At 50.0% G+C, this 14970-nt stretch overlaps 1 protein-coding gene across 5 annotated transcripts in view; it reads right to left on the reverse strand.

Annotated features, from left to right (window-relative positions):
• The window catches only part of slc2a9l2 (solute carrier family 2 member 9, like 2), a 250648-nt gene that overhangs the window by 168839 nt on the left and 66839 nt on the right, over positions 1 to 14970 (reverse strand). For all 5 annotated transcript variants that reach the window (XM_078407285.1, XM_078407305.1, XM_078407314.1 and 2 more), the window contains one exon: positions 5020 to 5165. In XM_078407285.1, coding sequence (XP_078263411.1) covers positions 5020 to 5165 — 146 coding nt within the window. The remainder of the gene's footprint in view (positions 1 to 5019; positions 5166 to 14970) is intronic.

Consider the following 14970-nt stretch of genomic DNA (forward strand, 5'->3'; position numbering starts at 1 on the left):
CAATGCCCTGTACAACTGCAGCAGAACCTCCCTGCTCCTATACTCAAATCCCCTCGCTATGAATGCCAACATACCATTCGCTTTCTTCACTGCCTGCTGCACCTGCATGCCTACTTTCAATGACTGGTGTACCACGACACCCAGGTCTCGTTGCATCTCCCCTTTTCCTAATCGGCCACCATTCAGATAATAGTCTGCTTTCCTGTTCTTGCCACCAAAGTGGATAACCTCACAATGAGTGAGTGAGTGAGTGAGTGAGTTTATGAATGAATGAACAAAGGAGAACCCGGCGTGAGGAAACCACCGAAAGGGAGGCAGAAGAACAATGGAGGACCCGGTGTCAAGTCAAGTCAAGTCAATTTTATTTGTACAGCACATTTAAAAACAACCCACGTTGACCAAAGTGCTGTACATCTGATTAGGTACTAAGGAAAAAAATGAAACATACAGTAGCACGCAAACAGTTCACAGCGCCTCCTCAATGAGCCTCAAACGCTAGGGAGTAGAAATAGGTTTTGAGCCTGGACTTAAAGGAGTCGATTGAGGGGGCAGTTCTGATGGGGAGAGGGATGCTGTTCCACAGTCTAGGAGCTGCAACCGCAAAAGCGCGGTCACCCCTGAGCTTAAGCCTAGACCGCGGGATAGTGAGTAGCCCCAAGTCGGCCGACCTGAGGGACCTGGAGTTAGAGAGAGGGGTTAGAAGATTTTTGATGTAGGGGGGGGAATGTCCATTTAGGGCTTTATACGTGAATAGGAGAAGCTTGAAGTTGATTCTGTATCGTACAGGGAGCCAGTGGAGAGAGGCCAGAATCGGGGTGATGTGGTCCCTTTTACGGGTACCCGTCAGGAGTCTCGCTGCGGCGTTTTGGACCAGTTGCAGGCGGGACAGGGAAGATTGGCTGATCCCAGTGTATAGGGAGTTGCAGTAGTCTAGGCGGGAGGAAATGAAAGCGTGAATGATTTTTTCTGTGTCGTCGAATTGGAGGAAAGGTTTGATTTTAGCTACGGTTCGAAGTTGGAAGAAGCTGGCTTTTACCACAGCGTTGACTTGCTTATCAAATTTTAATGCAGAGTCAAATATCATGCCGAGGTTTTTGACATGCGGTGACTAGACAGGATAGGCTTCCAAGACTGCCTGTTATCAATTTGATGGAGTCGGGGGGGCCGAATAGGATGACCTCAGACTTGCTCTCATTTAATTGGAGGAAGTTCTGTGCCATCCAACATTTTATGTCCTCAAGGCAGTGTACAATACAATACAATACAATACAATATATCTTTATTGTCATTGTACCCAGGGGTACAACGAGATTGGGAATGCGCCTCCCATACGATGCAATAATTTAAGTAATTTAGACAGCAGCATCCCAACGAAACGAAACAGTTGTAACAGTTTTGGACAGGGTAAAGTGCAAGTTGATCTATGCGTTGTGGCCATCCGGCTCAGCAGGACCGGTTCACAGCAGCTATGGCCCTGGGGATGAAGCTGTTCCTGAGTCTGGAAGTGCGGGCGTAGAAGGCCTTGTATCGTCTGCCCGATGGAAGGAGTTCGAACAGACTGTTGCAGGGGTGTGAAGAGTCTTTGTGGATGCTGGTGGCTTTTCTGAGGCATCGTGTGTTGTAGATGCCCTCTAAGTCTGGTAGCTGTGTTCCGATGGCCCTCTGAGCTCTATGGACTACCCGCTGTAGAGCTTTCCTTTCTGCCTCCGTGCAGCTGAGGTACCACACAGGGATGCCATGCATTAGGATGCTCTCTATGGTGCAGCGGTAGAAGGTCGTCAGCAGCTGTTGGGCTAGACCAGACTTTTTCAGTGTTCTCAGGTAGAACAGTCTTTGTTGTGCCTTCTTGACCAGCGCAGCAGTGTTATTGGACAATGTTAGGTCCTCCGAAATGTGAGTGCCCAGAAACATGAAGCTGGACACTCTCTCCACACTGTCCCCGTTGATAGAGATCGGGGCATATTCCCCGTTATGTGACCTACGGAAGTTGATGATCAGCTCCTTGGTCTTGGTGGTATTTAGGGACAGGTTGTTATCCGAGCACCAGTCCGCCAGGTTCTGCACCTCCGCTCTATAGTTTGTTTCATCCCCGTTGGTGATAAGCCCGATCACCGTTGTGTCATCTGCAAACTTGACAATGGTGTTGGTGTCGAATGCAGGAACACAGTCGTGTGTGAAGAGGGAGTAGAGCATGGGGCTCAGAACACAGCCCTGTGGTGTGCCTGTACTCAGGGTGATAGTGGAGGACAGGTGCGGGCCCATTCTCACTGCCTGCGGTCGTTCCAGCAGGAAGTCCAGGATCCAGTCACATAATGACGAGCTGAGGCCTAGCTGGTGGAGTTTGGTGATGAGCTTGGTGGGGATGACCGTGTTGAAGGCGGAGCTATAGTCTATGAATAGCATCCTCACGTACGTGCCCTGTCTCTCTAGGTGAGTCAGGACAGAGTGAAGAGCCAGAGAGATGGCGTCCTCTGTGGATCTATTTGCCCTGTATGCAAATTGATATGGGTCCAGTGAGTCAGGGATGCTGGATTTGATGTGTGAGAGGACCAGCCTCTCAAAGCACTTCATGACTATCGGCGTTAGGGCAACCGGGCGGTAGTCGTTCAGGTTGGAGATCTTTGCTTTTTTCGGCACCGGAACTATGATAGCCGACTTCAGGCACTTGGGGACCGTAGCTAGAGATAATGACAGGTTAAAGATCCTGGTGAATACCTCAACCAGCTGTTCAGCACAGTCTTTCAGTACCCTTCCTTGAACTCCATCCAGGTCCTGCAGCCTTGCGTGGGTTGACCCTTTGCAGAGCGCGTTGTACCTCCTGTGTGCTCAGTTGCAAGACCTGTCCCACCGCCTCGGCTGGGGTTCTTTCACTCAAGGTGGTTTTGCCAGTTTCAAAGCGGGCAAAGAAGGTGTTAAGCTCGTTGGTCAGTGCCATATCGCTGTGGGGGCAGGCAGGGCTGCTCTTGTAGCCAGTGATGTCCCAGACACCCTGCCACATGCTTCTGGTGTCCGTGGTGTTGAAGTGGTCTTCCACCCGTTGCCTATGGATGTCTTTGGCCCTTTTAATACCTCTGTTCAGGTGTGATCAGGCAACACTGTATGCTGAAGTGTCACCAGATTTAAAGGCATTGTTGCGTGCCCTCAGCAGGTTCTGTACCTCCTTGTTCATCCAGGGTTTCCGGTTTGGGAACATCTTTATCTCCTTGTCCTCCGTGACATTCTCCACACAGCAGTTGATGTAGGAGAGCACAGTGGATGCGTATTCCTCCAAGTCTACCTCTGAACCGTAGGTGGCCTGTTGTGCAAACAGGTCCCAGTCGGTGCGATCAAAGCAGTCCTGGAGTTGTAGGCTGGCATCCTCGGGCCATATTGTGACCGTCTTTATTGTGGGTTTGGTCTTGCGGATGAGGGGTTTGTATGCGGGCAGTAGAAACAGTGAGAGGTGATCAGATTGTCCCAGGGGTGGGCAGGGGAGAGCTCTGTAGGCGTCCTTTACATTGGTGTACACCTTATCCAGTGTGTTTGAGCCCCTGGTAGGGCACTGCACATGCTGATGGAATTTGTGGAGCGAGGCTCGTAGGTCGACCTGATTGAAGTCCCCGGCAACAATGAAGGCACCGTTGGGGTGGGCATCCTGCTGCTTACTGATGGCCGCGTGCAGCTGTGCTAGTGCTAGGTTAGCATTAGCCTGTGGGGAAATGTATACGAGGCTGTTTAAATTTAACTGGTGTGGGGGGAACGCCTGGAGGAGGGGGAGGGGGGGGAACAATGGTGGAACCAGCGCAGGTCATTTTGTAACTTTCCTGGCGCCCTTTATGTAGCGACTATTTGCATACCTGGGTCATACTCTGTAGTCTGTATCTGTCAACATTATGATGCACAGTAATAAATAGAATTTTCCTTCCCATCACATGCGAAGTGTTAAACATTTATTTTAAAAATAGGATAGATTGCTTCCCCCTTGCCCACAGGTCTCACTTTCCAAACAATTAAAGAAAAGTAAATCTGTGTGCATTGTTCTAACCTTCTCCTAGATGATCCAATGATCTATTCTACATTTTCCTTGAACTTCATCCCCTTTGACTCGTTTTCACACCTGCACTTCCTGATCTATGCATCTCCCTCTCCCCTGACTCTCAGTCTGAAGAAAAGTGTCTCGACTGGAAGCGTCCCCCATTCCTTCTCTCCAGAAATGCTGCCTGACCCGCTGAGTTACTCCAGCATTCACGGTGGCGCAGCGGTAGAGTTGCCGCCTTACAGCGAATTCAGCGCCGGAGACCCGGGTTCCATCCCGACTACGGGCGCCGTCTGTACGGAGTTTGTACTTTCTCCCCGTGACCTGCGATGGATTTCTCCGAGATCTTCGGTTTCCTCCCACACTCCAAAGACGTACAGGTTTGTAGGTTAATTGGCTGGGGCAAATGTAAAAATTGTCCCTAGTGGGCGTAGGATGGTGTTAATGTGCGGGGATCGCTGGTCGGCGCGGACCCGGTGGGCCGAAGGGCCTGTTTCCGTGCTGTATCTCTAAACTAAACAAAACATTTTGTGTCTATCTTCGGTTTAAAACAGCATCCGAACTTCCTTCCTACACATTTTATCTTTGCCAGTTGTGAAATGTAGATGGAGGATTGAAAACCTAATTCTATAAGGTACTAGACCAAGTAGGCCTGTTGGGCCCAAACCTCTCCTGCATTGGTGCAGCACCCTCTCCTCCCCCTTCCACTCCTCCACTCCACCCCCCCCAATCCCCCTTATCCCCCCCTCCCTCCTCAGCCCCCTCCTCCCTCCCTCCCTCCCTCCCTCCCCCCCTCCCTCGGAAATATATTTACACTTTAAAATGTGAATAACTTAAAAAATATAACACCAATTTCAATGAAACCTCTTCCATTCGCACCAAAGGGACGACGGTGAGTAAGGTGTACCGTGTTTGGCTGTAGTTCAGGGACAAACAAACAAAGAAACAAGAGTTTTAGTATACGGATTAACACAGTTGGAGGTTGAGAAACTGGTTTTACCAACCTTGCCAAGAATCTCCGGCAGTCCCATGACCTGGCCAGTGAAAACACCAATACAGATGAAGATGGCCGTGATCTGGCCCAAGGAACCTCGAATGTGTTTCTGCGAAATTTCACCCAAGTACATTGGAAGGGCAGTGAGCGAAATCCCTATCAAAATAACAGTACGTAAATAAATGTCAAATGCACAATGGCCTGCGAGATATCATTAAAACATTCTGAGGAAGATATATCTACATATAAACCATTACACCAAGAAATAAAGCAATATTCGCAAGACATGCAGTGTGCAGATTTAGATCTATGGATTGTATAAGAAAATAACTGCAGATGCTGGTACAAATCGAAGGTATTTATTCACAAAATGCTGGAGTAACTCAGCAGGTCAGGCAGCATCTCAGGAAGAGAAGGAATGGGTGACGTTTCGGGTCGAGACCCTTCTTCAGACTGATGTCAGGGGGGGCGGGACAAAGGAAGGATATAGGTGGAGACAGGAAGATAGAGGGAGATCTGGGAAGGGGGAGGGGAAGAGAGGGACAGAGGGACTATCTAAAGTTGGAGAAGTCAATGTTCATACCACTGGGCTGCAAGCTGCCCAAGCAAAATATGAGGTGCTGTTCCTCCAATTTGCGGTGGGCCTCACTATGGCATGGAGGAGGCCCATGACAGAAAGGTCAGACTGGGAGTGGGAGGGGGAGTTGAAGTGCTCAGCCACCGGGAGATCAGATTGGTTAATGCGGACCGAGCGCAGGTGTTGAGCGAAGCGATCGCCGAGCCTGCGTTTGGTTTCGCCGTTGTTACATTTTTGCATATCTTTCATTAATTTGTTCCGTATCTCTCTGTATCACCGTCTATATCTCTCGTTTGCATCACAGCTCTGTTTGGGAACAGCTCCACCCAAGACCACAAGAAATTGCAGCGAATTGTGGACGCAGCCCAGACCATTGCACAAACCAACCTCCCTTCCATTGGCTCCATCTACACCTCACGCTGCCTCGGCAAGGCCAGCAGCACAATCAAGGACCAGTCGCACCCTGGCCACTCCCTCTTCTCCCCTCTCCCATCAGGCAAGAGGTATAGAAGTGTGAAAACGCACATCTCCAGATTCAGGGACAGTATCTTCCCAGCTGTTATCAGGCAATTGAACCATCCCACCACAACCAGAGAGCAGTGCTGAACTACTATCTACCTCATTGGTGACCCTCGGACTATCCTTGATTGGACTCTGCTGGCGTTACCTTGCACGATACGTTATTCCCTTATCATGTACCCACACACTGTAAAAGGTTTGATGGTAATCATGTATCGTCTTTCTACTGGCTGGCTAGCACGCAACAAAAGCTTTTCACTGTTTGTGACTGTTGGCAGACCAATTTCCCTCCAGGGATGAATAAAGTTCCATCGTATCGCATCGTTTCGTGACAATAAACAAAGCTGAACTCTTAGCCTGAAGAAGGGTCTCGACCCGAAACGTCACCCATTCCTTCTCTCCAGAGATGCCGCCTGTCCCGCTGAGTTACTCCAGCATTTTGTGACAATCTTTACCTTCCTGCTCCGTGCTCCAATCCTTCCATTTCCGACATAACAAAAAGGGTATGTTGTCCGTTACTTTCCCAAACATCGAGTTGGCATTTTACTCACCGATCCCCCACGCCCCCAAAACGGGTTTATTCAACTCAAAAACATTCCAGTAACATTAAAATAAGCTGTCAAGGAATGGGGTGATGTTTCGGGTCGAGACCCTTCTTCAGACTGATGTTAGGGGGGAGGGACAAAGGAAGGATATAGGTGGAGACAGGAAGACAGAGGGAGATCTGGGAAGGGGGAGGGGAAGAGAAGGACAGAGGAACTATCTAAAGTTGGAGAAGTCGATGTTCATACCGCTGGGCTGCAAGCTGCCCAGGCGAAATATGAGGTGCTGTTCCTCCAATTTCCGGTGGGCCTCACTATGGCACTGGAGGAGGCCGATGACAGAAAGGTCAGACTGGGAATGGGAGGGGGAGTTGAAGTGCTCGGCCACCGGGAGATCAGTTTGGTTAATGCGGACCGAGCGCAGGTGTTGAGCGAAGCGATCGCCGAGCCTGCGCTTGGTTTCGCCGATGTAAAGAAGTTGACATCTAGAGCAGCGGATGCAATAGATGAGGTTGGAGGAGGTGCAGGTGAACCTCTGTCTCACCTGGAAAGACTGTTTGGGTCCTTGGATGGAGTTGAGGGGGGAGGTAAAGGGACAGGTGTTGCATCTCGTGCGGTTGCAGGGGAAAGTGCCCGGGGATGGGGTGGTTTGGGTAGGAAGGGACGAGTGGACCAGGGAGTTACAGAGGGAACAGTCTCTGCGGAACGCAGAGAGTGGAGGGAATGGGAAGATGTGGCCAGTGGTGGGGTCCCGTTCTAGGTGACGGAAATGTTGGCGGATGATATGTTGGATCCGCTGGCTGGTGGGGTGGAAGGTGAGAACGAGGAGGATTAAGGTTGCTTCCCACACAGTGTTGTGACCATGTGAGTTTTCACCACGTTCCAAAGACATGCTGGTGTTATATTGAGCTTGAATAGAGACCTGCATGCTGTGTATGTGGTGCGTAGGACTGAGGGCGAAACATAGAAACATAGAAACATAGAAAATAGGTGCAGGAGTAGGCCATTCGGCCCTTCGAGCCTGCACCGCCATTCAATATGATCATGGCTGATCATTCAGCTCAGTAACCCGTACCTGCCTTCTCTCCATACCCCCTGATCCCTTTAGCAAAAAGGGCCACATCTAACTCCCTCTTAAATATAGCCAATGAACTGGCCTCAACTACCTTCTGTGGCAGAGAATTCCACAGACTCACCACTCTCTGTGTGAAGAAATGTTTTCTCATCTCGGTCCTAAAAGACTTCCCCCTTATCCTTAAACTGTGACCCCTGGTACTGGACTCCCCCAACATCGGGAACAATCTTCCCGCATCTAGCCTCTCCAACCCCTTAAGAATTTTATATGTTTCTATAAGATCCCCCCTCAGTCTTCTAAATTCCAGCGAGTACAAGCCCAGTCTATCTAGTCTTTCCTCATATGTAAGTCCCGCCATCCCAGGGATCAATCTGGTGAACCTTCTCTGTATTCCCTCTAAGGCAAGAACGTCTTTCCTCAGGTTAGGAGACCAAAACTGTACACAATACTCCAGGTGCGGTCTCACCAATGCCCTGTACAACTGCAGCAGTACCTCCCTGCTCCTAAACTCAAATCCTCTTGCTATGAATGCCAACATACCATTCGCTTTCTTCACTGCCTGCTGCACCTGCACGCTTGCTTTCAATGACTGGTGCACCATGACACCCAGGTCACGTTGCATCTCCCCTTCTCCCAATCGGTCACCATTCAGGTAATACTCTGCTTTCCTGTTCTTGCCGCCAAAGTGGACTTCTCAAACTCTAATCAGCCTGAAGAAGGGCCTGGCCCAAAACATCAACTGTGCATAGACTTCTCCGATGCTATCTCACCCACTGAGTTCTTCCAGCAGTTTGTTTTTTGTCAATTGTCGGACTGCTGGGTGATAATTGTAAATGTTGCGTCCTCTTGATATTAGGAGGGCCGAGGTGGTAATGGTCACAGTGGTGAGAATAGGTTGAGAGAGGTCCAATTCCATGCTGTTACCATGCTGTGATCTGCCTTCATTAATATTCACCCATTCATAATAAGTAATGTATACGTATCAAAGTGTCACACTCATGGATATGTTAATCCAGTGTATTAATACATCTGTGTATGAAGGAACTGCAGACGCTGGTTTAAACCGAAGATTAACACAAATTGCTGGAGTAACTCAGCGGGACAGGCAGCATCTCTGGGGAGAAGGAAAGGGTGATGTCTCGACCCGAATCGTCACCCATTCCTTCACTCCAGAGATGCTGACTGTCCCGTGAGTTACTCCAGCAATTTGTGTCTGTCTTCGTATTAATACATCTGTTGAAATGTGGCGACTGTGATCTGGGTTCAATCCCAATCGCATGTGTGTATGGCGTGTGGGGTGTGTGTGTGTGGCGTGTGTATGGCGTGTGGGGTGTGTGTGTGTGGTGTGTGTGTGTATGGCGTGTGGGGTGTGTGTGTGTGGGGGGTGTGTGTGTGTATGGCGTGTGGGGTGTGTGTGTGTGGTGTGTGTGTGTGTGGGTGGTGTGTGTGTGTGGGGTGTGTGTGTGTGTGGTGTGTGTGTGTGTGGTGTGTGTGTGTGTGTATGGCGTGTGGGGTGTGTGTGTGGTGTGTGTGTGTGTGTGGTGTGTGTGTGTGTATGTGGTGTGTGAGTGTGTGTGTGTGGGGGGTGTGTGTGTGTGTGTGTGTGTGTGTGTGGGGTGTGTGTGTGTGTGGTGTGTGTGTGTGTGTGTGTGGGGTGTGTGTGTGTGTGTGTGGTGTGTGTGTGGTGTGTGTGTGGGGTGTGTGTGTGGTATGTGAGTGTGGAGTGGGGTGTGTGGGTGTGGGGTGCCTGTGTGTGTGTGTGTGTGTGTGTGTGTGTGTGTGTGTGTGTGTGTGTGTGTGTGTGTGTGTGTGTGTGTGTGTGTGTGTGTGTGTGTGTGTGGTGTGTGTGTGTGTGTGTGTGTGGGGTGTGTGTGTGTGTGTGTGGTATGTGAGTGTGGAGTGGGGTGTGTGGGTGTGGGGTGCCTGTGTGTGTGTGTGTGTGTGTGTGTGTGTGTGTGTGTGTGTGTGTGTGTGTGTGTGGTGTGTGTGTGTGTGTGTGGGGGGGTGTGTGTGGGGTGGGGGGGGTGTGTGTGTGGGGGGGTGTGTGTGGGGTGTGGGGTGTGTGTGTGTGGGCGTGTGTGTGTGTGTGGTGTAGGTGTGTGTGGGGTGTGTGTGTGTGTGTGTGTGGTGTGTGTGGTTTAGGTGTGTGTGGGGTGTGTGTGTGTGTGTGGTGTGTGTGGTTTAGGTGTGTGTGGGGTGCGTGTGTGTGTGTGTGGTGTGTGTGTGGGTGTGTGTGGTTTAGGTGTGTGTGGGGTGCGTGTGTGTGTGTGTGTGGTGTGTGTGTGGGTGTGTGTGGTGGGGTGTGTGTGGTGTGTGCGTGTGTGTAGGGCGTGTTTCTGTGTGAGGTGTGGGTGTGTGTGGTGGGGTGTGTGTGGTGTGTGCGTATGCGGGGTGGGCATGCGCGAGGCGTGTGTTTGGTGCATGTGTGGGGCGTATGTGGTGCGTGTACGTATTTTCCTGGTGATCCAGTTTCCTGCCATTTTGAAAAGATGTGGTGATTGTTTGGTAAACTGATTACTTTAAATTACTTCCATTGCATGTGGCTGGTGGGAGAATGGAGTGTGAGAGAGAACGGGTTAGAAGAAATAAGGGATGGAATGGAAGTGTTGGGATAGCTCTGAGAGCCAACATTGAATCGATGGACCAAATGCTGTTGTGAAATACAAAATTCTGTTACCATTTGAACTGTTACAGGTTTGTGTGGTGTGGGTGTGTGTGTGTGTGTGGGGGGTGTGTGTGTGGGGTGTGTGTGTGGGGGTGTGTGTGAGGCATGTGTGGGGTGTGTGTGTGTGGGGTGTGTGAGGCATGTGTGGGGTGTGTGTGTGGGGTGTGTGTGTGTGTGTGGGGGTGTGTGTGAGGCATGTGTGGGGTGTGTGTGTGTGGGGTGCGTGTGTATGGGGTGCGTGTGGGGTGTGTGTGTGTGTGTGGGGGTGTGTGTGAGGCATGTGTGGGGTGTGTGTGTGTGGGGTGTGTGTGTGTGGGGTGTGTGTGTGTGGGGTGCGTGTGGGGTGTGTGTACGTGGGGGTGTGTGTGTGGGGCATGTGTGGGGTGTGTGTGTGTGGGGTGTGTGTGTGTGTGTGTGGGTGTGTGTGTGTGGGGTGTGTGTGTGTGTGGGGTGTGTGTGTGTGTGTGGGGTGTGTGTGTGGGGTGCGTGTGTATGGGGTGCGTGTGGGGTGTGTGTACGTGGGGGTGTGTGTGTGGGGCATGTGTGGGGTGTGTGTGTGTGGGGTGTGTGTGTGTGTGTGTGTGTGTGTGTGTGTGTGTGTGGGGTGTGTGTGTGTGGGTGTGTGTGTGAGGCATGTGTGGGGTGTGTGTGTGTGTGGGGTGCGTGTGGGTGTTTTCCTGGTGATCCAGTTTCCTGCCATTTTGAAAAGATGTGGTGATTGTTTGGTAAACTGGTGACTTTAAATTACTTCCATTGCATGTGGCTGGTGGGAGAATGAAGGGAGTGCGAGAGAGAACGGGTTAGAAGAAATAAGGTAGGGAATGGAAGTGATGGGATAGCTCTGAGAGCCAACATTGAATCGATGGACCAAATGCTGTTGTGAAATTCAAAATTCTGTTACCATTTGAACTGTTACATCAGGGTCTTCTTATTCTGAAGTGGGAGGAAGTGATTTGGCTTGGATCTCTTCCACAGAGAGATGTATATTGTCACGTGATGCAAGATATAATGCCAACATTGTTTTGCATGCTATCCAGTGAAATCTGACCAAACACTAGTCTAGTCAGGCAATACGCAAGTACAAAGATAGACACAAAATGCTGGAGCAACTCAGCGGGACAGGAGCATCTCTGGAGAGAAGGAATGGGTGACGTTTCAGGTCGAGACCCTTCTTCAGAGAAGTTTATTTATTCATGTCATCACACAGCTGTTTGCCAATAGCGAGCACATTTTAGTGCCAGGTGGTTGGCCTCTGCAAGATCCTTTACAGTGCGTGTGTCATGCAGCACGTCACAGCTCAGGAGATGTTCCACAGGCTGGAGGCCCCGTCCACACTCGCAGTCTGCCGCATCTTCAGTATATCCCCACTTCAGCACGTTCCGTTTGCTCCTCCCCACGCCTGTCCGCAGTCTGTTGAGACGGCGCCAGGTTATCCACGGTTGGTCGGAACCTGGTGGGAGTTTCTCAGAGGGATCGATTGCCGTGTGAGTGTCTTCCGGAGATTTCTCTAGTCTCTCTTCCCAGAGTTTGAGCCTTCTGGACGATGCACTGCAGTCCAGGGGATGGACAGAAGAGAGGAAACTTCGGCGTGGTTTCAAACGCTGAGGTAGCAAAGGGCGGTCATGTAGGGAGGTTCAGACAAGTATCTGGATTGTACTTGCTGGGCACAGCAAGTGGAAAGGTAGTGGAAAGAGAACAATAATCAGGGTACAGAAGATGGTGCTCGAGTCTGCATCTTGCTGCCATTCGGAATATCTGGGAGGTCCAGTTTAGTTTAGTTTAGAGACACAGCGCGGAAACAGGCCCTTCGGCCCAACGGATCCGCGCCGACCAGTGATCCCCGCACATTAACTCCGTCCTACACCCACTAGGGACAACGTTTACATTTACCAAGCCGATTAACCTATAAATCTGTACGCTTTTGGAGTGTGGGAGGAAACTGAAGATCTCTAAGAAAACCCACGCAGGTCACGGGGAGAATGTACAAACTCCATACAGACAGGTAGGCTGAGGAATGGTTGATGGGATTTAATAAATAGAAGAAATGTGAGGTGTTGTATTTTGGGACGTCTAACAAGGGCAGGGCCTACACAGTGAATGGCAGGCCTCTGGGGAGTGTTGTGGAGCAGAGGGATCTAGGAGTGCAGGTGCATGGTTCCTTGAAGGTGGAGTCGCAGGTAGATCGGGTGGTCAAAAAGGCTTTTGACACATTGACCTTCATCAGTCAGAGTATTGAGTGTAGAGGTTGGGAGGTCATGTTGTAGATGTATAAAGACGTTGGTGAGGCTGCATTTAGAGTATTGTGTTCAGTTCAGGGCACCGTGTTATAAAAAAGATGTTGTCAAGCTGGAAAGGGTACAGAGAAACAACTATGAGGATGTTGCCAGGACTAGAGGGTGTGAGCTACAGGGAGAGGTTGAGTAGGCTGGGACTCTATTACTTGGAGCGCAGGAGGATGAGGGGAGATCTTATAGAGGTGTTTATAATTATGCGTAATTCTGGTAGATCTATTAAGACGTTTAAGAAACAGTTAGACAAGTGCATGGATAGGACAGGTTTGGAGGGATATGGACCAAACGTGGGCAGGTGGGACTAGTATAGCTGGGACCTGTTGGCCGGTGTGGGCAAGTTGGGCCAAAGGGCCTGTTTCCACTGTATCACTCTATGACTCTTAGCATATTCTATGCCATTCCACTTTTTTAACTTAATAACAATGATAGATGATGGCTGGATTAGAATCATCTCATCCAAAGGATTCAAAAAAAGACAAGACATATATTTCCCATAGTTCCAAAGGTGTTCCTGCATTGGAAATGAAGGTCGAGCATTTTTTTAATGATAACTATGATATCTTCCATTATACCAAATATTTAAGTTCCTAGAAAAATGTGGGCATTAGTTAGTCAAGCACGCAATTATAACCTTGTGACCTGCGTGGGTTTTCTCCAGGGATCTCCGGTTTCCTCCCAAACTCCAAGGCGTACAGGTTTGCAGGGTTGCTATAAATGTAGATTGTCACTAATGTGTGTAGGATAGTGATAATAAGCGGGGATCGTTGGTCGGTGCAGACTCGGTGGGTCGAAGGGCCCGTTTCCGTGCTGTATCTCTGAATTAAACTAATTATTTTCTTGGGGCAGAGGAGTGGAGAACTAGAGGGCACAGGTTGAAAGTGGAGACATCTAGAAGAGACTCGACCAAGTGGACCCGTTGGGCTCAAACCTCTCCTGCATTGGTGCAGCACCCTCTCCTCCCCCACTCCCCCTCCCCTCTCCCCCCAACCACCCCGCCTTTCCCTCCCCCCTCCCTCCCGTCCCCTCCCTCCCTCCTCGCCCCCTCCCCCCTCCCTCCTCTTCTCCCCCTTCCTCCACCCCCCATTGCTCTCCCCCCTTCCCCTTCCCCCCACTCCATCCCCCGCAACCCCCCTTATCCTCCCCCCTACCTCCCTCTCCCCCTCCCTTCCTCCCTCCCCCCTCCCACCATAGGAGATAGATTTAAACTTAAAAATGCAAATAACTTTGAAAATATAACACCGATTTCAATGAAACTTCTTCCATTAGCACCGAGGGGACGACGGTGAGTAAGGTGGGCCTAAAATTGTCGCGCTATCGTGTACCGTTTTGGCTGTAGTTCAGGGACAAACAAACAGACAAACGAGAGTTTTAGTACATAGATGTGAAAGTAGGTTTTTCACAAAAGGTGGTGAACATCTGGAGAGAGCTCCAGAGGAGAGATGGTGGATGTAGACACAGCAAAGGTGTTTTTTAGTTTAGAGATACAGCGCGGAAACAGGCCCTTCGGCCCACCGAGTCCTCACTGACCAGCGATCCCCGCACGTTAACACTATCCTACACACACTGGGGTGAATTTACAATGACACCATGCCGATTAGCCTACAATACATGATCACAATCGAGCCATTCACAGTGTATAGATACATGATAAGGGAATAACGTTTAGTGCAAGGTCAAGCCAGCAAAGTCCGAGCAAGGATAGTCTGAGGGTCACCAAAGAGGTAGATAGTAGTTCAGCACTGCTCTCTGGTTGTGGTAGGATGGTTCAGTTGCCTGATAACAGCTGGGAACAAACTGTCCCTGTATCTGGAGGTGTGCGTTTTCACACTTCTGTACCTTTTGCCTGAAGGGAGAGAGGAGAAGAGGGAGTGGCCGGGGTGAGATTGGTCCTTGATTGTGCTGCTGGCCTTGCCGAGGACCGGTTTACAAACCAGTTTGTAATATATATATATTACCATATAGACTGCTGACCCCATTATTATTTCAGATTTCCAGTCAGTAAATCACCCATCTAGCACTAGCCTCTGCCTCCTATCACCAAGCCAGACTTGGATCCAGTTTGTCAATGCGCCTCAATACTTTGTGCCTTAACTCCCTGTGTTGGCCTACCTGTCAAAAGTAGGAGCTTGTCAAAGTCTTACTGGAAAATGTGGGTGGATCAGAGCACTAGAGTGCAAAAGATCCCACTTAATCCTCCTCCATCTAGTTAAATACAGAAAACTGACTACATCATTTAGTGGCTCACACTTCAATCAATTCAAGCCTTTAAACAATTGCAGTGTCGCAAAGAAC

Source organism: Rhinoraja longicauda, chromosome 1 (genome assembly GCF_053455715.1).
Source record: "Rhinoraja longicauda isolate Sanriku21f chromosome 1, sRhiLon1.1, whole genome shotgun sequence".
NCBI lineage: Eukaryota > Metazoa > Chordata > Chondrichthyes > Rajiformes > Arhynchobatidae > Rhinoraja > Rhinoraja longicauda.